This window comes from Hemibagrus wyckioides, linkage group LG10 (assembly GCF_019097595.1).
Source record: "Hemibagrus wyckioides isolate EC202008001 linkage group LG10, SWU_Hwy_1.0, whole genome shotgun sequence".
In the NCBI taxonomy this organism is placed as follows: domain Eukaryota; kingdom Metazoa; phylum Chordata; class Actinopteri; order Siluriformes; family Bagridae; genus Hemibagrus; species Hemibagrus wyckioides.
The window spans coordinates 17670404-17696264 of record NC_080719.1 but is presented as its reverse complement, the minus strand read 5'-3'; the positions used below and the strand labels follow the sequence as shown (position 1 = coordinate 17696264).

The 25861-nt window shown below is 36.2% G+C and overlaps 2 protein-coding genes across 3 annotated transcripts; one reads left to right on the top strand and one right to left on the bottom strand.

Moving 5' to 3' along the window:
• Nucleotides 1-13726: 13726 nt before the first annotated feature.
• Nucleotides 13727-18089, bottom strand: ctns (cystinosin, lysosomal cystine transporter). 2 transcript variants are annotated; one of them, XM_058400163.1, is made up of 11 exons: nt 18001-18089; nt 17684-17788; nt 17514-17592; nt 17325-17412; nt 17122-17225; nt 16495-16632; nt 16312-16411; nt 16103-16222; nt 15795-15965; nt 14949-15066; nt 13727-14129 (listed from the first exon to the last, which is right to left on the bottom strand). In XM_058400163.1, exons 2-11 carry the CDS (start codon nt 17742-17744, stop codon nt 13984-13986), a joined length of 1125 nt encoding a protein of 374 aa, XP_058256146.1. In that variant the 5' UTR covers nt 17745-17788; nt 18001-18089; the 3' UTR covers nt 13727-13983. The 2 variants fall into 2 exon arrangements, with proteins under 2 accessions (XP_058256146.1, XP_058256147.1); XM_058400164.1 differs by having other exon boundaries at nt 17684-17764; nt 18001-18079.
• A 5014-nt stretch (nt 18090-23103) lies between these two features.
• Nucleotides 23104-24418, top strand: ccl25b (chemokine (C-C motif) ligand 25b). The gene is made up of 3 exons (XM_058400246.1): nt 23104-23188; nt 23462-23579; nt 23733-24418. Exons 1-3 carry the CDS (start codon nt 23125-23127, stop codon nt 23839-23841), a joined length of 291 nt encoding a protein of 96 aa, XP_058256229.1. The 5' UTR covers nt 23104-23124; the 3' UTR covers nt 23842-24418.
• Nucleotides 24419-25861: the final 1443 nt, after the last annotated feature.

The window sequence follows — 25861 nt, the reverse complement described above, 5'->3', positions numbered from 1 at the left end:
TTCCATTCTGCCGGTGGACCAGAACACTTGCTTTCTGATAAAAATGGTTAAAGATATCCTGCTTTGTTTATTTGCACACAGTAAAATGAATGCATTTCACACATCCGACAGAGCTGCACACTCCATCAGTACATGCTTTTCAGTAGAGTATGTGCACATTTCCAAAAGTTTAAACCATTCAGACTCTGACATACATCATTAGAAAAATAAGCATAATGTCTTTTGTTCAGAAACAGCATAAATACTCACTTATGTTCTTTACATCACATTATATTGATGGATTTTGTGGTGATTTGAAAGGGAGAGAAAATGTAATCCATCCACTGAGCTGTGAAAACATTCATATCACATTATCAACAAAGTGCAAAATAGTTGTAGAAAAAGTGAAGGGAGCTGAAAATATGGCTCTGGAGTCTTTGTTTTAGTGTTCATGAGAGCTACAACCATTAATTATTGAGCAGTAAGTCAGTAAGAATCATACAGTAAATACACAAATAATAATACAATACCATAGTGCTGCTGAATTCTGGATTCTGATTGGTTGATAGGTTTCTATGCCAGCTGCTCTGATACTAGTGTTGGCTTTAAGGCAAGTTTCTGTGGTAACTAACAACTTACACAGCAACCTGGATGATTGACAAGACACATGGATTAAAAACGTTGCTCATTACCTAAAACTGAGCTCAGATCTCCCCCCCCCAAGCTGACGCATCTAATCTTTAAAGGAAATTTTCTTCAGGCTCTCTTTCTCTCTCTCTCTCTCTCTCTCTCTCTCTGAACAGGTCATGGCACGTAATTAAACTGTTAAAAAGGTTTAGAAGAACTGATTCAATGAATTCATCTGTGAGAAGATATTGATATTTAACATTTTTGGAAGGAGTCTCCAGTGTCAGTAGATTTCCAACAGGAACATGATCTGGAGTGAAGATGCTGCACTTTGCAGTTTAACGTGATAAGCTGCATCATTACATTTTGTATCATTTTAACTTTAGGAAAGAGAAAAAAGAGAAGCAGTGAAAGAAGGAAAGATCATAGCTGACTATCAACGATAGTCAAATTGTCATTTTTAATAAAACTATTTCACTGCGCATTGCATATTATTCCTTACTTAATCACATGTTCATAAGGAACACAGGTCATCTGGTGTCTCAACACATAACAGCACACAGGAAGAGAAAAACTCATGCAGCAAAGCACCAGAGTATAAGAGAGTGAAGGGTTTTGTGCTCTTAGAACATCAGAGTCTTTAAGCACCACTGAAAGTTAAGTATACTTACCCACTTTCTGAGTATTTGTACTTTCTTTCATTATTTATACTTCTAAAGAATTTGAACTTCTTTGCCTTTAAAGGAGATTTATTGTAGCGCTACTTTTCGAACGTGTTTATTTAACACCTCATAACTTTTTCAACCTGAATGTTTTGATGGCTGAGAGACGCTGAGTAAAAAAACACCAAATCATTATAATTTCATTTTTATGTCAGCATATGAATCCGTGTAATTTGGATTTTAACCCTTTTTACCAGATGAGGTTCAATTACACCGGCAGAATGGAAATCGATTCACATTCTATCAGTATAAACAAATGAATTTTTATGCATTTTATCATCACAAGTCAAAAAAATGAGTCAGGACTCATGGTTTTCAGTGTGCAACATGTGTTTTTCCCTTTGCTGCAATTTTAACAGTTGAAAACAACAGCTTCAAATTTTAGAGCTCATTAACAAACACTTGGGTGAAAAACAACTAACTGCTTTTTTGTTGCTGTTGTTGTTGTTGTTGTTGATTTAATCCATTAGCCCGCATGCCTTAAGCCCCAAAATCCATCCTCCTCCCCTTCCCTCTATTCTACCTTCTCGGGAAATGATCCAAATCAGTTTAGTCAAAGTACTCCTTGGGTTTGTATATATCATGTTATCTCCACTACACAAACACCATCTATCACCATCTTCTTCTGTCTTCACATGTTTATTTTCACTGCATTCAGGCATTACACGTGAATATCACAGGACTCGAGGGAAGACAATTAGTCTCTACAGTGAACCTAGACTATACATGTGTACGACTTTTGTTTCTGGAAAAAAAAAAAAAAACAAGCAGCAGGCATTTATTTATTTTTAAAGTGTGTTATGCCGATATCCATATGCTCACTTCAGTTCACTTCAATTTACTTTAGGTATGTTTTGAAATCACTATCACTTTTGAAGAAGTTTTTCCAATGATTAGAAAATATTAAAAGAATAAAATGTCTACAAACTGAATGTGTGAAGGAACTGAAGTTGTGGCTTTCATTATAAACAAGAGTGTGGTATGATACGTTACTGCAAAATTTATTCAATTTAATTATTTTCTTCTAAGCGAAAGTCCTGAAGTGTTTTATTCGTGTCACACAACAGTGACTTGCCAAAGATTGCTTTTTTTTTTTAATGAAAGAAAATTTTTATTTTTTTTATTTATAGCTATGCTTAATGCTTCAGAACAGCACTGAAACAAATTAGTTTCTGTTATTGTTTAAAGTACAACAGCCACAAAGGGTAATTTCCTCAGCAACTCATTCCAACAAATAATCTGTCAAACACAGGGAGCATGTCGCGTTACTGAGAAAACGAAGCGCTATTTATCCTGAAATTTACAGCTTGACCTCTGACTGTTACAAACAGCTGAAACCGATGTGAATATAAATGTTTCCCCACAGAAATCAAAACTAAAACGAGGATTGAACACCGAAACTGGACAGTTGAATATTAGTGGAAAATCAGTGATCTTTTCCCATACCTTTCAGCTATCCAGATCTGTAAGAGTCCTATTTTTGGCCGTCAGGAGTGAAACCTGATGAAGTCTTCTGCTGTTGTAGCTCATCCACCTCAATGTTGAGATGCTTATCTGCTCAGCGCTGTTATAAAGAGTAATTATTTGTGTTATTCTAGACTTTGTCAGATCAAACAGGTCTTATCTTTCTCATCAGCACGATGTTTCAGCCTTCAGACACTGTTTGCCTCATTTTGAGTAATCTCTAGAAAGCAGTTTCTGAAATACATCAAGCATCCAGGCCACGGTTAAAGTCACGGAGATCAGATTTTTACTTCATTCTGATGTCTGATGTGAAAATTAACTGAAGCTCTTGAAGCTCCTGTGTCTGCTGGATTTTATGCATTATGCTGCTGCCACATAATTGGCTGAACTGTATGAATCTGCAGATGTTCCTAAAGAAAGTGTCTCAATTAAAAGTCATTATAAATTCCATGGGGATGTCAATTGATTTTGTCATCGGATGAGCTTGAAATACTCTAGCTTTTTAGCTGACCGAATCTATTTCTGCCTTTTCAGCTAAATCTCTCTAGTAAAAGGTTTATATCTCTGTGGGGCCTCCCACCATAGATGACCCACTATAGTTTTAAATAGGAGCCGTGTTTTGTGGCTTTGTCCTGCAGGCAGACACAGAAACTCGGCTTCTAATGTTTGGAAAGCCTTCCAAGTTTTTTTTTTACAGCCAAATTTTTTTTGCTTGAGCTCTTAAAACATTAATAAGAGTCTAAACCCCATAGACATTTTTGTCACATGTGATACACGTGCACGAGCCTGGCGGCCCTAGAGCAGATGAAACGATTTCATTATGTAAAGCTGGCAAACAAGAAGCCCTCCCTCTTCAAAAATCCATATGTTACTTGACAGAATCAGTTTCTTTAATGACTCACGGTTTAGTCACAAAGATTCCAGATTTTAAAGGCTGCTGCAGGACTTGAGTCAGTGCCACGGTTATACTGCAAACATAATGATGGAGTCAGTAATTGGAGTCACCACTTTGGACACTTAGGTGACTCATGTGCAACTCTGTTTTCACTGCTCACCGTCTTTGCTTACTTTGAGGTGGAGTGGAAAACCGAGAGTGTGGTTGGGCCGTGGCTGTCGCTTGCGAATGTCATTCTTATGCTTTTAAATCATGGTTATCTTTGCGTACACAAGGTTCATTTTAGCTATCGGAATTCATAAACATTTGGAAAGTGCCAAAACATAAGAGTGTGTTTTCTGACATACCCATTGTGCCTGGAATAGCACAGTTTGGAAAACTGTGAAATAAAATGTTACATGATATGTACCGCAAAACACTCCAGTTTTCTAATTCGATCACAATAATTCATCATGTTTTACAGAGCAGTGATAATCACTTTCTTTAACATTTGTCACTTTAATGGCAACCCGAATGTCGTTAAATGTTTTCCTGATTTCTTCATTCTCAATTTATTAGACAATTTTAAGTTCATTTCTGCTTACAGCAGGTATATGATCTAGAAATATGACCACACTAACACAAATTGTGGTGTTTATGACCATGTGGTCACTCCTGAAATATGAGAGCAGTAAGTAATTTCTGCTTAGAAGTATCTTGAGTGTCTGCTGCTGAACGGAAAAGTAATTGCCACACAAAAACTTACAGCTAAACTGGAACTGTTTGGAATATTATGTACCTTAAAAGTCTTAGATTTTTTTTTTCCCCGATAGTAAATAATAATATATTTAACTCTGTGAAAATGTGATTGCTTATATTAAAACAATACAAAAACAATTTTATTTAAACGTGACAAAGAATAAGGAATTCTCTACAAAGGAAGAAGATAGGAGGTTTGCTTAAAATGGTTTTATTTTTCGAAAGACAGATTCAGAAAGATTCAGATTTTCAGAGCCATTAAAACAATGAACCAATTTAAAGAGGTTTCAAGTTCATATTTCACGAGCATAACAATTTATCTACAAAGGAGAAAATACCGAAACCCAAATCATTCATCCTATAAATCTCTCTGGAGAGACGTGCATGTACTACCAAAATGTAAATAAATGATCATAATGATATATATAATGAGGACAGAACAGGATGTCTGGACAGTGTTCTTCTGGCAGACGTGTCAGTGGTAACATTATTTGGCAATTTTATAAGTGAAACAAATCCAGATTGGCCGAAATCAACAACATGGAGAGCATTTTTGGAAAGATTATTAGGCCAAGGCCAGGTTTGTAATTCCGTAGGTGCACAAAAATCCCACTCTTCACTCTTCACCTCTCAAGTGTGCAGTGGTTCGATTTCATTCTGCCTCAGTAGTCGCTTACTCTGGATTTAAAAAATCTATATTTCATTCAGACAGAAGTCAAAGATGAACATATCGTTTGTAATTTAGTTGAGTAAACAATTTAAAAGCTGAAATCATGTTGTTGCAAACATTATACACATCCAAGAATTTCCCTCATGGGATCAATAAATTATATCCATCTATCTATCTATGCCCAAATAAAACAGTATCTTTAAAGCCAAAACAAACCTGTCTTGAACAGACAGAGCTGTCAAACGGACATTTTCTCTAAAACCTTAATGGAAATTCCATGTTGGTCTTATATTTCATAAAATCACTTCTGGCTTTGCCAGACACATGAAAGTAATTTTACAATTCTAATAATGGTCCATATATCATAATATATTTGGTTAAATGGAAAGGTGACCCCTGATTTGTGAGTAATATGCTTTATAGATGTGATATAGTGCATAAAATGTGCATTTAAACCTGCTCAGTTACAGTCAGTGAAATATTTAATTTTGATATTTCATAAATATTTATTAAACAATATTAAACAGAGCTGCATATTTACATTGCTACACACTTTCTCACTTCTACTAATCCCAGTTTGATTTTTATTTCCATGTTGGGAAAACAACAGATCCTAGATCAAGCTGGTCTACCGAACCTCACTAATCATTTATTTGGAAAACTGAGCTGAAAAGAAAACATTACATACATATTTTCATCTTTGGCCAAGTGTCCAAAACTTGCTGAAAAAAGCCACGAAAAAATTTACAATTTTAAATATTAATAGCTGACTCAAGTGGCCTAAATTTTATATGGCATTTTTTTTTTATTATTGGTTTTAGGAGTAAAAACAACATAATAATACAGATATTACTCCAATATCAATCTTGTTTATTCTCTCTCCTAATCATTATTCTCTTTCCTGGATCTTACATGAGGAAAATAAAATTCACTCGAAAAACACACATGACTGCTGATGTACTGATACAAAGACATCTTCTGAGATTTGCACTTTGTTTAAAATTGTGTGAGTTCAATAAAAATAGTATATATAAATTTTGTTGTTTGTTTATTAAATTGCTACTGTGCATCAAATTGCAATCAATATCACGCTATATCTCACACACACACACACACACCAAATTAAAATAAAGGTTTCCAACAACCAGTTTTTGTACAAATTATGGCTTTGAAGATATGAAAATCCAAAATTGTATAGATAAAGAGAAATTAGGTTAAATGATATTGACTAAATTAGTGAAATTGTGAATTTTGTGTAATATTTAATGGCATGTGTTAGTATTTGGCTCAGACTCTTTTGATCACACAATTATATTAATTATAGTTTTCTTTGGCCAAATTCTCTGACATTTGCTTAGACTTTTATTAAACATTTTAATGGAAACATGCCTTGGGTTCTATGTCAGCAGTTTAACTCACTACAGCAATCTCAGATGTGACTGGAATCAATGAGCACCAGCAGGACTCTTTTATCCTGTTGGAGATTGTTTGAAAGAGTAAGAATCTTAGACTGATGATGTTATCTGAAACGTGGACAGACTTAAAAGTGACTGAATGTGTCATCTTTATCACTTGCTCTCCTTTGGGTGAGATGATGTGGGTTCTAATAGTGAAATCTTTGAGTTGAGCAAGGCCCTTAACCCTCTGTGCTCCGGGGGAACTGTATCATAGCTGTCCCTGTGCTCTGACCCCAACTTCCTCAGCTGGGATATGTGAAGAAAATAATTCCACTGCTCTGTAATATACGTGTGGCGATAATAAAGGCTTCGTGCCCTCAGTTCTTCTTCTTCTTCTACAATCAGCAGACTGAAGAGACACAAACAAGAAGTGAGACCAGGATTGATTCCTGTCACTTTCTTCTTTTTTCTTTCATTCTGTTCCATTTTTAAAAAATACTATTTTGAATACAGCGTTAAATATGATAATTGTTTAATTCAGTAATACTGTAACAAGTGCAGGGACGTGGTGGTTAGTGGTTAGTATGTACGCCTCAAATGTACTCTGGTTTTCTCTCCCAGTCCAAAGACATGTGCTCCTCTTTACTGTGTGACTGGCGCCCAGTCCATGGCATCCCCACCTTGTGCGTCGTGTCCCCTGAGACAAGTTCCAGGAACCCTGCAGCTCTGTGTAGGATAAGCTGTACAGAAGATAAATGCATGGATGGATGTTATAAGGACCCACAGCTTTGTATTTTCAATTAAAGGACATGAGCGGTTCACTTTGACCAGATATCGTGACAAATTGTATGAAAATTTCTTCAGCATTTACACACAATATTTTGTTCATGCATATTATCTAGTCTGGGCTGCAGACTCCAGAAAACTCTTTCAGAATCCACTGGATGGAGTATAGTCTATAATTTAACTTCTACAATAGTGCTTCTGTATGGCAAGTTTATTTAATGAACTGGCAACCCGGTGTGTGTTTACTCTTTGGTTTACTGTAGAGTAGTAATATGCTCTGTTTTATCTACTGATGGTTTACGAATTTCAATGTCACAAAAATGTTTTTGGGATATTCACTAGGAGAGTGAAAAAGCGACTAGTCTTGCTGGAAAAAGTCTATTTCAACTTAATTGCAGCTTTTACACAGATTAGTAACATAATCAGAAATTAGTTTGATAATTCTGTTTTGGCAGAACGTTTTTTTCCTCAGAGATCACCTACCCCTGACCCCCACCGATGTGTTCCTGCATATGAAGACCCTAAGTGACATCAAAAGTCACAGATTTGTGCTGTTTCTGTTGAACATTTCTAAATTCAACACAAAACAGAGCAGAAGAGCTTAAAAACCTGCGACCCCGTTAAGACCTTTTGAAGTTGAATTTGGTTCAGGCATGTTAGCAGGATGTTCCAAGATCTGTCACAGCTATGGTCACGCTTCAGTAAATCAACACATACTGATCGAAAATGTTTTTACATCTGACTTGTTTTAACCTGTAAACATTAGTTTCCAGCTCTTCTCCAGTCATCACTTTCACTCTCTCCTGCAAGCAATTCAGCTTTTTCATTTGCAGCTGCTGACACTACTGTGTCACTATCTACCGGACACACACACACACACACACACACACACACGCTGTTTTGAAATCACAGTTCACTCTGAGCAGCAGTTAACCGCATTGATGACAAGGTACCATCATTTAACCTGACATACATATCCTGACCTTCTACTTTCCACTCAGCATAACTACATTTAAAGTGAATGAGTATATGAACATTTAAAATTAGCCATGTGTTTAAATAAACTTACTGCCAGGTTAAAAATGGAAACAAGAGTGTTGTCTTTTACTGAAACGGCTCTGGAAAAAAACAGGTCAAGTGTCAGTAGCCCAAGTGTCAAATTCATACCAACTGAGAGAAAATGAAGGATAATGAGTGCATTTTTCCTTCTCCAGTTACCCTTATGTTTGGACAAAAAACTCTTCTCTGAATTGAGAGCTGTTGATGAGCAGGTTGTGACAGTGGCTGTTGCTGAATTTGACTCCACACTGCTCTCTACTGTTGCTTTGCTGCTTCTTTCCTTAGCTCTGAAAACCACATCACACGATTCAGCATCATGCTTCAGCACAAAAACTTACAAAATAAATCAATCGAAATCGGACATTAAAAATGCAAAACTGCATGCAGATACAGATCTCAGTGGCTGTGCCATGGTTGCTGGTGCTAGACGGAACTTGGACCCAGTTCAGAGCCAGTTCCAAGGAAAATGGCCAGACTGGTTTAAACTGACAGGAAAGCTACAGTAGCTCAAATAACCATCTTCACAAAACTTCATAAGCACAGTGAGAAGAAAAGCATCTAAGAAACCATAACATGTCAAAATGAATGTAGATCAGGCTAAAACAGGAGAAAACCACACTGGGTTTGATCGTTTGGCTTTCAACAGTTTAGGCAAGTCTGTGCCCACAGTACAGTAGCCTCAGATTCCTGTACAGTATATGGATGACAGCAGTGGAACCTGATGTGTTTTTTTTTTTTTTTTGTCGTTTTTGTAGCTCATCCACCTGAAGAATGTGTTGTTTATTCTAAGATCCTTACTTAAAGAAAGGTTTCGGGGGGGAAATGAGACCTAGCATGTGAAAATATTTTGAATATAGTCAGATTTATCCAGTATTCCCCATCACAACATTATAGCAAACTAAATGTAATTATTATTAATTAAACCTCTTTCTAATTTTTACTCATTTCAAACATTGTCTTCTACTGGAAAATAATTTTGCTTATTTACAGAAATGATCTGCTAAAATAACAAGACTAATGACTGAATAAAGTAAATATGTTGACAGATTATAGTAATCTTATGTTTGGTTTATTGTAATATTGTAATTACAAATAGTAGATACTGTACATTTGATTAGATTCAAGATATTTTCAATGGTAAGATGCAGTTTATTTTGCAGCATGGCTGTGAAACTTTTGTGCTTTCTTATTGACCCCTACACAATAAGATAGATAGATAGATAGATAGATAGATAAAAATTGATTGAATCATGAACAAATATGCAAACTACAAAAGCTCTGGTTGACGTGTCTGAAGCCCAGAACACACCATACACACATTTTTACTTAAATTCTTATCCAGAGCGACTTACAGAACGGCTTTGGAGACTCAATGAATACATCCTGATACTGATTTACTAGGTCATCTAGATTAAGATTATACACAACTCCAGGGTTTTGTTTTTATGCACTCTAGAAAAATGTAGGTCTTTTGACGAGGTTTGAACATCTACAGAAAGTTCATTCTACCACCTGGGTGCCAGAACAGAGATGTGTCTTGATGCAGGCATTCCTTGTACCCTGAGAGTTAGTGGGACCAGTCGAGCATTGCTGGAGAACAAAATACAGTCTGATGGAATAAGGTTTACACACATGATCCACAATTGTAATAGAACAACAGGGAAGCTCATGTGAGTAGTGTTTGTGTTGATGAATAGACAGAGAGAGAGAGAGAGAGAGAGAGAGAGAGAGAAATTTTCAGCACTATACTGATGGCCACAGAGGGAGACCAATAGCCAACAATATAATAATAATATAATGTATAAAATTTAATTTATAATATAATGAATAATTTAATATAATACAACAGACAACATGTGAAGATGTATGAACTAATCAGGGTCTGAATCAATATTTCCAGATGGTGAAGGCAGAGACTGGATGGCAAGAAAATATTATTCTTAGACACTGGAAAAGTAAAAAGAACAAAATCAACCAAAAAACCACAAATAAATATGGAACGATCAGATAACTCGACACGAAACGAAGCAAATATGCCTTACTGCGAGTAACAGGAGAAGTAATACTGTAGCCACAATTCGAGGGCAGAAGGTTGGAGGTGTGTGTATGATGTTGTTTCTAATTTAGCAGGAGGGCTGTAGCTATTTTAACCTGGGAAACATGGAAACCAATTTAGTAAAGACTTTAAACTGGAAAAAGAACAGGAAAGTACTGAACTGTTTATTCATGATCTTCTTTCTCTGCAATAGATCTTCGAGGAATAGATCAGAGAGTGAGAGTCAAAATACAGCAATTATATCAGAGCTACTAGGAAAGAAGTAATAAAACTCTCTGGATTTGCCCGGTCCAGAGAATTCTGAATTCCGGGATGGAATTGCATTGCACTGTTGGGCTATCCAACAGTGCAATGGTCTCCAGCAAGCTTAAACGCCATCTCCAAAAGAAACACCCATCACAAAACAAGAACTCAGACTATTTTGTACACCTGCATACTGAAAAACAGGCAACTTTAATGAACAAAAACTCAAAAGAGATTAAATACTGTGTTAGGCTACAATGTGTCATACTGGGAAATGTTTGGTTGGTGGTGTGCCGTGGAACTTTTTTAATGTAAAGAATTACACCATGCTTCCATTGCTACAAATGAATGAAATGGAATTGAAATAGAAATAAATACCATCTGAATTATATACTTCGTAAACACATCCTGGCATAGTTTTAGCAAGTTAGAGAACTAGATTTAGTGAGCTACATGTAGGATATAATGAACATTAAGTGCAAACTTTCTAATATTTCAAAAAGTCTTAAAGTAGGATTTTATGATCAGTACATGCATTCTTTTTTAAATGCTAACATTTATGCAGTAAAAAAAAAAGCACTGGTTCTATCCTATAACAACAGCACAGTGTTTATGGTGAGGAAACATTTTAATCTAATCTGGGTTTTGGGTAATTATGATTCATTGTGGTCGTAATTCTAAAGCAGGAATGTCTGAACTACAGCGCACCTCATTTTTTAAAACAGCCAGCAAGAAGTTTTAGAAGCAACCGGTGAATAGTTGTACAATAATAGTTGCACTCATGTTCAATGCACACGAATAATAAGATAATATAGGACTTTATAAGAAAATTCTTTCGCGAGACTGACACAAGAGAAATAAATATAAATGAACTATATTATATTATCGACAAAAAATACAAAAAGGTGCTTGAGAATAAAGATAATATTGCACATAATATGATATTTATGTACATATTGTAGATTGAGATGCACATAATAACACAGTGATACAGTCAGTGTTGATTGTGTTACGCTAAAGGGGAGGAGTTAAAGACTGGTAGGAAAGACCTCCTGGTGGTGTTCTGTGGTTGTCCTCGTCTTGTTCCAGCAGGACTCCAGTGTTGCGTGCAGGGGGGGGATTGGGGGGGGGTGATGGATGGATGGATGGATGGATGGATGGATGGATGGATGGATGGATGGATGGATGGATAGATAGATAGATAGAAAGAAATTGATTGAATCATGAACAAATATGCAAACTACAAAAGCTCTGGTTGATGTGTCTGAAGCCCAGAACACACCATACACACATTTTTACTTAAATTCTTATCCAGAGTGACTTACAGAACGGCTTTGGAGACTCAATGAATACATCCTGATACTGATTTACTAGGTCATCTACATTAAGATTATACACAACTCCAGGGTTTTGTTTTTAAGCACTCTAGAAAAATGTAGGTCTTTTGACGAGGTTTGAAGATCTACATCTAACATCAAGGTGTTATAAGTTGTCAAGTTTCCTCAGCATTCTCCTCTCAGACACCTCAACCAGAGACTCCAGCTCCACTCCACTTTCCTAAGTCTGATGTGTAGATTGTGAACAGAAAGGGAGACAGGACTGTCCCCCAAGGGACCCCTGTGCTGCTCACTATGAAGTTCTGTCGATCTGTGAGGTAGTAGATAATCCAGGTCACTGGATTAGAGGAGCGTCCATGCGCAAGACCAGAGAAGTAAAATAAACACGACTCTCACAATGTTGCCCGCCTTCTCGTGGTGTGTGTAAGCTCTATTCAGCAGGAGGAGGATAAAATCCTCTACTCCGGTACGGAGCTCATAAACGAACTGGAGAGGGTCCAGAAATGGACCTGGATGGAAGGGGGCTTTAGCTGAACATCATTATAATGTCACATGATGCGTCTTCACTCAAATCTGCGCAAAAACTGCAATTAAGAGCACACACTGCTTCTCCTTCATATCGTGCCATATGATGCAGATAAACACTGCTGAGTTTTATACACAAACACTAAATCTCCCTTCAAAATGTTTCATTTTAGCTGTATGAAAACTGATATGCTGTAAAAAGAGGAATGCTCGTTGCATCACATGGTTACTATAGCAACCAGTAGTCAGAACACGGTAATAAAAACGCCTCGTGTGTGACCGTAGCTTGGTTCTTATTTTTAAAAAAAAAAATTTCTGTTGATGATGCTTCTTAGAAATAGTCCTGGTTTATACTGAATCAGTATCTTATCACCAACAAGTGTAAGGAAGAAACAATCAAACCTCTTTATAACTAACCTGAAACCTAAAAACTTTGTAGGTCTACAGCCTTTCATAAAATTTTGACACGTTTGCAAAAAAATCATAAAGGATGTCTACTCATGCATATGAGGCAAATCTTAGTGAGTAATATCTGAGCCAAAATGCCTAAATAATGCCCCTACTGCAGAATTTGAACAAGCTGTAGTGTAACTGATTTAAAATTGATTGAATTAATGTGTAAATTTCTATAAACCCTTTTCCCCTTTCCCTCTTGCACCGCCTACTGGCAAAGTGTGAAATCACCTCAGATTGAACCTGCAATTCAAATTTTATTTGTATTTTATTTTTAAACAAAAATCTGAAATCACAACAATCCCAACTGTTTTTTTTTATTTCATACAAATAAAGTGGGGAATGAAAACAATAATAATAATAATAATAAATAAGAAGGTGAAGAAGACGACTGCTTAAATGGAATTTAAAGTTTTACATTTCATCATGAAAGTACTTCTGAATGTGGAATTTTTAAAGCATTAAAAAATGTAATGTCATCAGCATTATCAGTAACGCTGGGTAACTTAGCTAACCTGCAAGCTAACTGCTATAATAATCCAGCTCACAACTCCAGTGACATTAATCAGCAAGCTGTGGATCTTACCTTCTAACCTCACTAAAGATGCGTCCAGATTCATGCAGGTATGTAGAGAAAATGATTCTGCTAACAAATCTGACCTGAACAACAACATACTGTATATAATAGAATTATCTCAATTAAAAGAAACATTAAAGATCATTTCTATGATTTCAGAGGAGACTTTTCATTAATCGTTTAGTGAAAAAATATATATAAAGTTTTTGTCTATCCACTGCTCTACCTACTCAGTATTAAAATGCTTCTAATAAATTGTTTTTAAAGGATTTGTGACAAAATGTTTTGCATATAAAAAATGCCCATATTGCATTAAAACTCATTATAAATCTTAGAAAAATCATTGTTCTCTGGTGAGGTAGGTGCAATGTCCTACAGGTTTAAGGCATGTTTACCTGAGCAGCAACAAAACTGCACAAATGTACATGCACACACACACACACACACACACTTCCTTATTCCTCACTACCCAGTACCTGATACACAGGATCTTTCCTGCGGTACAGGCAGTAGTGTTGGATCATAAATATTATATCGAAAAATATCGAGAAGATGCCCAGCCCGAATTTTGTTGGGTCTCCAAATATGAGCTTCCACTGATCTGCAAAAAGAACAGGAATACAAGAAGATACAGCGATTACAAAACATATATCCAGACTGCGTGTGTATTGTTCCTGAGTTCAATTTTGGTGGATATTTTCATTTATTTTCTCTCCATCTCTATATCCCAGAAGAAAAACCAACGAAGTAAAGCACAAAGGAGAATTTCAGCAGCACTTCTGAGCCGGTCATGTTGCTCATCTTTAATATAACTTTCTTAGTTCTGGCATTTAGCCAGTGTATTTTGTACAAGGCAAATGACACCTCAGACACCTGCTGAATCCAAAAAACCCTTAGTTTAAATGTTAGAATATTTGCTTTGTTATGCAATCCACTGACTGAGGGAAGAAAAGTCTTTTTACTGTAAGCATTAATATCAGTGACAGATTTTAGAGCGCTCTTTTAAAAACAACGAAATTGAGTTTCAGCTTCAGGTTTAATGGTATGATGTGTCAAAAAAATGCCTTAGCCTGGAACATGACATGATGCTGTATTTTTAATAATTTAACTGACTAAAACTGCACTCAAGTCTCCATCAGTAAACAGATGATAACTTTAACAAAACAGACTGCATGTAACTAGAATGAATTTCCTGTTGAAATATGTTTCCTGGTACATATGTTATATTGTGGTGTCAGGATTGGAGTAAAAATTGCTGGAGTGACGTCTAAAACTCTACATAAAATAAAATAAAAAAGTGAAATAAAAATATTTCTATGTAGTACTGATTATTCTATCCAACTCTATATTTTCTGTGCTGATCTCCAGATCCAGGTATTGAACACTGTGTGTGTGTGTGTATGTGTGTGTTTATTCTTACTGTTGTTATAGGACTGCAGGAACATCTGAAGCACACTGAAACTGCCTCCTGTTAAATCCAGTAACACATTGCCAATGCTCCACCCTTCTGTACTCTGTCTCTGATAGTTCATGTACGCCTAAAAATGGTTAAGCAGACGCAGATGCAGTGACTAGCAGGTCCAATCGGCATGAGAAACAGTACATTAATTAAAATCAGCTCCTTCACAGATACATTGTGGACTTTCAGATGAAACAGCCATCAATCAGCCATAACATTAAAACCACTGACATGTGAAGTGAATCAAATGAATGCCCTTGTTACTGTAGCCCCTGTAAAGAGGTGGGTTATATTAGACAGGAAGTGAACAGTCAGTTCTCGGAGTTGATGTATTCGAAGCAGGAAAAATGGGCAAGTGTAAGGAACTGAGTGACTTAAACAAGGGTGAAATTGTAATGTCTAGTTGACTGGACCTGAGCTTCTCCAAAACGCAGGTCTTGATATACATATCATTGATGTCTCAGTGTCATCCATTCCAAATTTGGTATGAATTTGGATAAACCCTGTAGTATTTAAATGTTTCTAAAAATCCAACAATGCAGAGTTCTTGTTGTTGAGTTTATAGATATGCCTGTGATCCTGTTTGTCTAAATAAAACTCATATGAATGATGAATTAGCTGCGGATAACACTACAACACACTGTTGCATCTATAATATGACATCTTAGAAGATATCGACATTTCCTCCTGCATAATGTTATTTTAAACAGCTTTGCACACTCTCTTGAAAATCTTAACTTCAGTTGAATAAAACCTAATTGTATTTCAAGTAATACCTTTAAATAAGAGTTTAAAACAGAGCCATACCTGAGGGACATATTTAATCAGTGTTACACCGAGTTTGATGTAGGAGAAGTAGTACAGGTAAGTGAGCCATGAGATCTTCTGAGCGACAGCAACAAAAAGTGTGATGAACGCAAACGTCCAAGCGACAACCAGGAAGAAAATGGCCACCTTGGACACCTTTTGGCCTCCTCTCTAAACAAATTGAAAAAGTTGCGTAAAAAACATGCCTGACATGTAACATATACAGTGTGATTCCTTCGTATTGTACTAATTATATGCATTGATTTATGTGTTATTTTATCCAATATGTGAAACAGGCATGGACCCACCTCATATATTGCACACTGGCAGATGTAGACCAGAGTTAGGACTACTGCATGCAGACTGAAAAACACATCATTGGCATCCACTGGATTGACTCCATTTGGATTCTCCTTTAAGAATTCTTCCTGGTGACATACATCATTATTCCTTAATAGTTATTAAGTAACTCCTGGAGAAATATCTGATAATATTACAATATCCAATATGTCTTTACCTTTACGTAAGGTATCCAAAAGAGGCCGATATTGAAGACACTATAAGCAATGAAGCCAGTGAGGTTCAGTGACAGAAAATCAAAGTTCAGGCCCACCACACTGTAAAATAAAATAGCAGAAATTATGCAAATAAAGTGGAACCAAATTTGGCCAATTCTGAAAACTTGTAAAAAAATTTCTACCTCTGTCTTTTCCAGTTTTCATACGCCTGGGGATAGAAGGAAATTGACCAAGCCAGAAAGTAGATCCATCCGATGACTTGGTTGATGATATCAAGGACATTGCTTCTGATGACCAAAAATCTGATTCGAGTTCGTGAGCTACAGTGAAAGGAATTTTAGGCATGGAAGTTATAATCCTTGTCATCAGCTGTAGAAAAATATGAGCGTATATCAGGATACTAGAATATACTAGCAAGCCATGATGAGGAATTAATTAGATACTGTGAAATAAATAGTAGTCAGATCTAACCTAATCCTATACAGCCATGATTCTCTGTTAAGTACACCCTGACTGTCCCTTAGTGTTATTTTTTTAATCACATGATGGTGGTGGAAATTATTCTCAAAATAGCCATCAACGTGCGCTGAACATTTTATAGTTGATTATTTGACTTAATCATTTAAATAAAAATTGTAAAAACACCAGGAAATAATTTTAATGCAAACCATTAACAAGAAAATGAAAATTTCAATATATGCAGGTTTCATGTGTCTCAGGGTGGATTTTCCTTCAGAAAAGAAAGAAAGAGAAAGGCTTTGGTCTAACTGAAGTGCAAATGGACACGGGTTAAGTGACACGCTGCATACCTTTGGATTTCTGTGTTGTTGCTGTACAGATAAGCGGTGACCTGTCCGACACTTTTTGCTTGCACTTCAAAAAACGTTGATCGATTTTCAGCCGGCAAAACGACCTGTCGAGTCGAGCAGAGTGAAAACACTCAAGCAAGCGCAGGGAAATGTAAAGATAACATTCAGGCATTTAATCTGCCTGAACACCAGGGTAAGCTTACCGCTTCTGGAAGATGAATTATTGAGCAGAAGTTTGCTGACTGATATGTAATATTGAAGTAGATGTACGCAGTAACGTTCAGGGGAGAACTGCCGAAGAAAAAAGTTATTATAGAACTCCACTCAAAGAAATATTTCCATTTAGGTAATAATAAAAAAATCAGGCAACATTTACAATATGCTTTACTTACCTTGCTGTAATGGTGATATTTTTAGAGACTTTCTCCTCCATGTCCACAACGGCTGGAGCACTCAGAGAGACTCCGCCATCTGTAGACATATCAGTGCATCCAATAACACGTTATAACCATGTTATTAAACATACACAGCCTATGAATTAGGTTTAATAATCAGAACTCACCACAGTATGTCCTGTACACGGACAAAGACACAAACAGCAGTGCTACTGCTCCTGTCTGCATTTTATTAACCTCAGAAAAGCCTCAGAGAGGAAGAAAGAGAAGAGCTATGATGGCGGGGACAAAGTGCTATTAATAACCAAACTATTTCCTCAAAAGAACAACAAACAGCAGGCTATGATACAACAGCAGTGCAGATACAGAGAGCTAAGCTAACATGCTGGGTAAGAAACCCCGTCTATCCGCACAGCACTTCCTCTTTACATTAATAAACTGGCTGTAAATACACGAAAGGCTTTCAGAATGTTGACAAACATACCCAAGGAGTAAAGTGAGAAGTTAAAACAGCGTGTAATCGCTCGCGGGTCGCCGTGTGGTCATTTCCTGGTCATATGACACGAATCAGCTGACTTGGGTATGACGCGCTCGCAGGCCTGTAAAGTCACGTGATCATACGTATATAATATATATTATTATACGAATATGATAATTGACTGTAATTTGCAGAGACTATTTACAATTGAAGTGATGTCACTATATTAACTGTAAATTGAAGAGATCTGAAATTGACAACAGTTTGAAACAGATGATTAGATATGAGATTATATTGTGAATTGAAAATATAAGACACTGCAATTTAAGACACTGTTAATTCTTCCTTTTCATTTGTTGATATCACACAAGAAAGATGTGGGCATATATGACATTATTATTATTATTATTATTATTTTAATATATTTTATTTTAATTGTTCGTAAAGTATACGATGTCTCACACTGTAGTAAGGATGTGTGCCCACACATGTCCACCAGAGGGCGCAATCACCAGGCTTATGGAATGAATCATCTTATTAGTTCCTTCTGACTATTCAAAAAAAAAAAATAAATAAAAACAATATCAGCATTTTGAAGTGTTCTATTGAACAGTGAGTCTGAAAATGTGAAACCTTTAGATTCTGTATTCTGTATCTTTAACCCTAGACTGTTTACTGTCTCAGATTATCCCTGGTGCCTGTGTTCCCTAGTTACATGTTTTGGAATATTATAAAGTTTATTTAGCGCATCTTTTGATTTTTGATATTTGTTTGTTTTGGATGCTGTACATGTTTTTTCTAATAACCCACATTTCTTATGGTTCCCCCGAACCTTATCTGTATGATTTACAGGGAAATGTTTGTTATCTGGATGCTGCACATCTCCCATTCCACCTCCTTTCATCCCATCTGTGAGCCTAAGCAGAAACTGAGATTCATCAGATCAGGCCATGTTTTTCCAATCTTCAACTATCCGGTTTTGTTGGGTCTGTGCACACTGCAGCCTCAGCTTTCTGTTCTTGGCTGAGAGAAATGGAACCTGCGTGGTCTTAAGCTTTGTAGTAATCATCTTCAAGCTTTGAAGTGTTGTGAGATGCTTTTCTTCTCACCACAAATGTACAGAGTGATTATCTGAGCTACTGTAGCCTTCCTGTCAGCTTCAGCCGGTTTGGCCATTCTTCATTGACCTTTCTCATCATCATTTTCATATCTCATCAAGACGTTTTCATCCAAAGAACTGCCGCTCACTGAGGATTTTTCTTTTTCTTTTTCTACAAAGGAAAGCCATAAAAAAATATCCAAGCATTTCCAACTCATTATTTCAACTGTTCAAAATGCAGTTAAGAAAGAGCAATTAAGGGGAACTGTGGACATCACAGCAAGCTCTGGAACAGCAGGAAAACTTTCAGACTGTGCTACTTGCATGCTGGACAGAAAAGCAATGCAGAATCATTTATTATACACAGAGATGGTGGTTCACTATTTTACTGTGCAGTATTGCTTGTCCAAACTTGATCTTCAAGGAAGAGTCATCATAACGGAAAATGATTGTATGCAGTCTATACTGTACACAAAAATAATTTATAGAAAAGCTGGTGGTATTTTAGAAACAAGTGCTGTGGACTGACTGATTAGCCTTCCTGTCAGCTTCAACCGGTTTGGCCATTCTTCATTGACCTCTCTCATCATCATTTTCATTTTCATCTCATCAAGACGTTTTCATCCAATGAACTGCCGCTCACTGAGGATTTTTCTTTATTGCACAATTCTTGTTTATTATTGTTGTGCCACATGTACATTTATAGCATAGTTCTCAAATTGGTCACTGGTGTAAGATACTGTTGTAAAAATGTTACAGAAACAATTTAAGGCTTTCAGTCTACAGTATTCACCGGTGTAACTGTAACTGTACTCAGGAAGCAAAAACAGATATTCATTCATTGAGATGCTTTATTATGTCACATTCTATTATATCAGTTATCACAGAGCATGTTTTATTGAACTCTGGAGTAAACAGCATTTATCTATCATCCATCCATCCATCCATCCATCCATCCATCCATCCATCCATCCATCTATCTATCTATCTATCTATCTATCTATCTATCTATCTATCTATCTATCTATCTATCTATTTTTTTGCCCAGTATGGATGGGCAAAACCGAAAAAAAAGAGTCTTAGGGCATCTCAGAACATAATTAACATGCTAGGTCACAATATTCTCATTAGAACTCGTAAGTCAGATGAAGAGTTGTCATTAGGAATAACATTTCCATAGCTCTGACTCTGCACACCACATGCTCATACTCAAAAACCATGAGCTCCTCAAAGCAGCTGACCGAGTAAAATGAAAATGAACTAGACCAATGCCTACAAAGGAAAGCCATTAAAAAATATCCAAGCATTTCCAACTCATTATTTCAACTGTTCAAAATGCAGTTAAGAAAGAGCAATTAAAGGAGACTGTGGACATCACAGCAAGCTCTGGAACAGCAGGAAAACTTTCAGACTGTGCTACTTGCATGCTGGACAGAAAAGCAATGCAGAATCATTTATTATACACAGAGATGGTGGTGCACTATTTTACTGTGCAGTATTGCTTGTCCAAACTTGATCTTCAAGGAAGAGTCATCATAACGGAAAATGATTTTATGCAGTCTATACTGTACACAAAAATAATTTATAGAAAAGCTGGTGGTATTTTAGAAACAAGTGCTGTGGACTGACTGATTAAGTAGAAATGGAACTCTTTGACCAAATTTACTAAATGGAGGAAAAATGAATGAGTTCTATTAAATACCAGGAAAATCTGGAAACAAATGTCAAACACAGTCAAGTCAAGAAGCTCAAAAATCACTCTGTACTATTTCAATAAATACAAGCTGAACTTTCGTAATGGCCCCCACTTCCCACTGACATAACATATTTAACATAACTGAAAAGCAGCAGGTAGCTCTTGAACATCCAGGACTGAAATAAACATTTTCTGCAAGGAAGTGAGTGAAAATTCATTCAACTAGAACAGAAAAAAAAACTCTTAACTATCAACAAAAAGTTGATAGTTATTATTATTATTATTATTATTATTATTATTATTATTATTATTATTATTATTATTATTATTGCAGCATTTGCAACCTAGTGACCTTATGTCATGGTAGCATTTCTGAGTGAGCGTGCTATAAAGAATGATTTAATATGTTTTACATTTTGAAGAGGTTAAAACCAAAGGGATGAAGCAGCCTGAATGAACTGCACGTGTGTTTCACCCCCAGGCACAGTGAGGATAATTGCTTCTTACTGTGAAAAGTAAGGAAAACATTCCAGATTGTTTTCTGTGCCTTGGTGTAAATCTTGTGATAGAGCTCAAGTTTCTGTTAAATGCTGTCCAATTTTATTTGGGGTAGATTGTGTGGTGAAACATTTTTATGTCAACAAATACCATGGCTTCTTGTAAATGGGAAAACTGCAGAAAACTAATGTCAACACTGAAATATTGTGGACAAATGCTGCTTTTTTTTTTGTTGTTGTTATTTTAAAAGAGTCATGGGAAGCATGCATTTGAAATCCTTTTACAGTAAATGGGATCATGAACTTGTCATGTACTTTGACATTTTGTGGAGTAAAATCAGACAGCGTTCTAAATTTTGCACCACTGGGGATATTTTGGGCTACTTGTTGGATCATCCAGCTGGATAATGATCCAAGAATTTTCTCAAGATATATATAAAAACTTGAGTCCTTGAACCCACAACAAGTGTTTATTTTGCATCCAACTTACAGAAAGTGAGTCCTGAACCCCACTGAGAGCATGTCAGATCCACAGAGGAGGAGAATGTGAAGATATTCTGAAAACTATCAAGACATGATAACATTAATATATCTGAAGATAATCCTCAAAAAGAAAATAAATTGTATCCATGAGGTTCAGCAGACTCAGAATATTATGCTATAAGTAAGAACATCAATGAGGGCTAAGAGAGAAAAGTGAAGACAACCATGTGTCCAGGAAATGACTTTTTAATCCAATTTCTCAATAAAATGAATTGATTAGCAAAATACCTTCATACTATCATTTTACTTTGATAAATAATAATAATAATAATAATAATAATAATAATAATAATAATAATTTAAAAAAAGAACAAGAAGAAGAAGAAGAAGAAGAAGAAGAAGAAGAAATAAATTATTATTATTATTATTATTAAACTGTAGTTGAGGGAATGAGGAATTTTATTTACTCCATGGCTGGGTTGCAAAAAAAAAAAAGTGGTGTCAAGATATTTTGCAGGAAAACGGTGCTTCCCTGTTAGATCTGCAAGGTTAAACACTGGAAAGATATTTATGTTATGCTAGGCTGAGCATTATTTTAAGGAAAATATGTATTATTGAGAAATGTGCAAAAGACACTTATAAAGGTTTTGTAACTATTTGTTTAATTTGTTGTTATTGTCATTTTAAAGTATGTCTATATCTTGCTTAATTAGACGCCTTAAAAACATATTTTTCAAAGAACCTACAACTTACAATAGTTTCAGATAATGCTTTAAAAAAGAATGTATGGGCATGTTTCAAGTTGTATGTGAACAGACTTCATGCAAAACATTGCACAATCTCACTTTTTTTTTATTGGCTTTGATAAGTTACAGATGTGTGTGATCAAAAGTCGTGGGATTCATGCCAGGAATCCAGCACTGCACTGACACGGTTAGTTTGTCAGAATATGTCTTTAACAGTTTGCTATCACTCCTTTCCTAGTGAAAAAGTAACCAATGAACTCCTAGAAGGTCATTTCTTTTGAAAAAGGGCATGTTGTAATATAATTATTGTTTGAGGTTTGTTCTACCATCCAAAAAAGGTTTCAGGTTGATCTTCTTCATCATTGGTAGGATCCTGTGTTAAACGAGAGGAAGAGGCGTGCTAGTAGCTGAGCCATAAATGAGCAGCAGGATCCCCCAGAGTGCACAAGAGCAGCAGCTTATCCAGAGACTGAGTAACAATCGCTGAACAATTTCACAGAGACTGCCAAGGTATGTGCTTTTATCCCAGCTCAGGAAATGTATAAGATTAAACCTAGAGCTCAAGCCATACACTTTATTTTGCCTTAGGTAAAATCGCAAACAGCAACAATGAAGCTTTATGTCCTCTGCTTTCTCCTGTTTCTGACATGCATGTACCCAAGTTTGGCACAAGGTAAGAAACCACATCCTTTTTGTTCTGATTAAAATCTGCTTTGGGATTTAGTGTGTGTTGTCTTTACTGTACCATCAAAAGCTGTTAAAAAAAAGTGCTGTTTTTTAAATAAATAAATAAATGTTTGTTTTGGGGAATAAATTGTCACTGCTTCATGTACATTCAGCTGAAAATATTGAGGATATCTTGAAATACTGGAAAAAATCAGTATACCATTTTATCCACTGAGTTGGACAGAAATTGAAACATGATAATATCCCACTTTTTTAACAGGTTCTTATGAAAATTGTTGCCTGAAGTATAATAAAGAGCCTCACAGATACATCAAAAGCAGGGTTGTCAGCTTCAGGATTCAGGAGACTGATGGAGGATGCAACCTGCCCGCTGTTATGTAAGTTAGTTGTTTTCCAATGCAACTCAGAGAAATTAATACATTTCTCTAAATCCAGACGTAACATTCAAAAGGAAGAGTGATATTTCAGTAAAACATGAATATATTAATGAATAGATTTTACAATATTTTCTTCTCTCTGTTTCCTAAAAGATTCACTGCTTCACTGAAAAAATCACTTCAAACATTCTGCGCTGACCCCCAAATGCCATGGGTGATAAAACTGCTGACCAGAGGAAATCGTAAATCGAATAAACTCTGAATCTGCTTCCGAAACCAAAGAGGAAAACAACCGATTGAAACCATTTCTATTGTTTTTTATCTGTGTGGTTATTATGATTAAAAAAAAAACCAAAACAGTAAAAATAGCTTGAGCTGAGTGTTAACAGCTGATAACCGTACTTACCTAAATGTATTAACCTTTATAACTACATTGATGTTTTTTGTTGTTTTTTTTTTGGTTATAAAAACCAAACCACATATGGTTTAAGTGTACACCACATGTACTTTACGCTTCAGACCGAATATTTCATATGTTTGACTGGATTCTTCTACAGTTTGGTGTTTGCAAATGCATTGTAAATGTTAGACCTGAATGTGCTCTATTCTGTGTTTCTGTAGTGCTGAGTCCTTGTGGTTTCAAGACTTAGGCTTTGTTTGTTTTCATTTGTTTTGTTTTGTTTCATTTTTTTATATTTGATATCAATGTATTTTTATACACATTTCATCATGTTACATTAGTGTGTGTGTGTGTGTGTGTGTGTGTGTGTGTGAGACGGAGAAAGAGATTTCAGTACACATTGTTCTTCATAATAAAAGCAATAAAAATATTTCCTTAATATTTGTCTCTGATCTTATCTGACTGTTAAATGCCAAAACATTTGTTCATTGATTTAAAAATAATTTTCAATCAATAGAAATATTTCTGCAGTGTTTAAATACCACCACAGAAAAAGAGCACAGCTGTTCAACATCACACAGTCAACTCCAGCATTTACAAAACTAAGCAAAGAAAGGAATAGGATTACCCAGGCTGTGTTTATCAAAAGGATTGCAGAGTTAAGAGAGAGAGAGAGAGAGAGAGAGAGATCTGATGCTTACTCCAACATTTAAAAATGCTCTATGTTTAGGATTACTCTGGGAACTGAGCAATGATGGCTCATTAATCTTCATCTTGAAAATAACCTCAGTGCATCCGTAATCCACCCTTAAGTCTACAGTGGGATCTTTCCTTATATGCAGTCCTCATTTTTGAGTTCAATCATTTTACAAGCTTATTTGCAATGGACACAGGATGTCAAATCAAGTCAAGAAGCTTTATTGTCATTTCAACTACAAATAGCTGAGGCAGTACATAGTGAAATGAAACAATGTTTCTCCAGGACCCTGGTGCGACATAGACAACATACAACATATACAACAACAACACAGAGCTAAGGACAGAAAATTTGTCCTAGCCACATAAAGTACAACGTGTGCAACCACATGTAGCAAGAGCAAGACAGAAGACAGGACAGAAACAGAAAATACAACTAGCAACACAAGAGAGTATAGGACACATAGCGCCAAAAAAATGTGCAACAAAATTAAATAAAATGAACTGTACAAACTAGAGAAACTGTAAACCAGTAATATATATATATATATATACACTATATTGCCAAAAGTATTCGCTCACCTGCCTTGACTCGCATATGAACTTAAGTGACATCCCATTCCTAATCCATAGGGTTCAATATGACGTCGGTCCACCCTTTGCAGCTATAACAGCTTCAACTCTTCTGGGAAGGCTGTCCACAAGGTTTAGGAGTGTGTTTATGGGAATTTTTGACCATTCTTCCAGAAGCGCATTTGTGAGGTCACACACTGATGTTGGACGAGAAGGCCTGGCTCTCAGTCTCCGCTCTAATTCATCCCAAAGGTGTTCTATCGGGTTGAGGTCAGGACTCTGTGCAGGCCAGTCAAGTTCATCCACACCAGACTCTGTCATCCATGTCTTTATGGACCTTGCTTTGGTCACTGGTGCACAGTCATGTTGGAAGAGGAAGGGGCCAGCTCCAAACTGTTCCCACAAAGTTGGGAGCATGGAATTGTCCAAAATATCTTGGTATGCTGAAGCATTCAGAGTTCCTTTCACTGGAACTAAGGGGCCAAGCCCAGCTCCTGAAAAACAACCCCACACCATAATCCCCCCTCCACCAAACTTTACACTTGGCACAATGCAGTCAGACAAGTACCGTTCTCCTGGCAACCACCAAACCCAGACTCGTCCATCAGATTGC

Bases quoted from the DNA above. Each gene is read 5' to 3' on its own strand.
- ctns (XM_058400163.1), bottom strand. From the start codon at position 17,744: ATGCAGACAGGAGCAGTAGCACTGCTGTTTGTGTCTTTGTCCGTGTAC. The intron at 17,413-17,513 runs GTAAGTAAAGCA...TTTCTTCGGCAG, and splicing joins AATATCACCATTACAGCAAG to TTCTCCCCTGAACGTTACTG. The intron at 16,223-16,311 runs GTAAAGACATAT...GTATGTCACCAG, and splicing joins TTTGGATACCTTACGTAAAG to GAAGAATTCTTAAAGGAGAA.
- ccl25b (XM_058400246.1), top strand. From the start codon at position 23,125: ATGAAGCTTTATGTCCTCTGCTTTCTCCTGTTTCTGACATGCATGTAC. The intron at 23,189-23,461 runs GTAAGAAACCAC...CTTTTTTAACAG, and splicing joins GTACCCAAGTTTGGCACAAG to GTTCTTATGAAAATTGTTGC. The intron at 23,580-23,732 runs GTAAGTTAGTTG...GTTTCCTAAAAG, and splicing joins TGCAACCTGCCCGCTGTTAT to ATTCACTGCTTCACTGAAAA.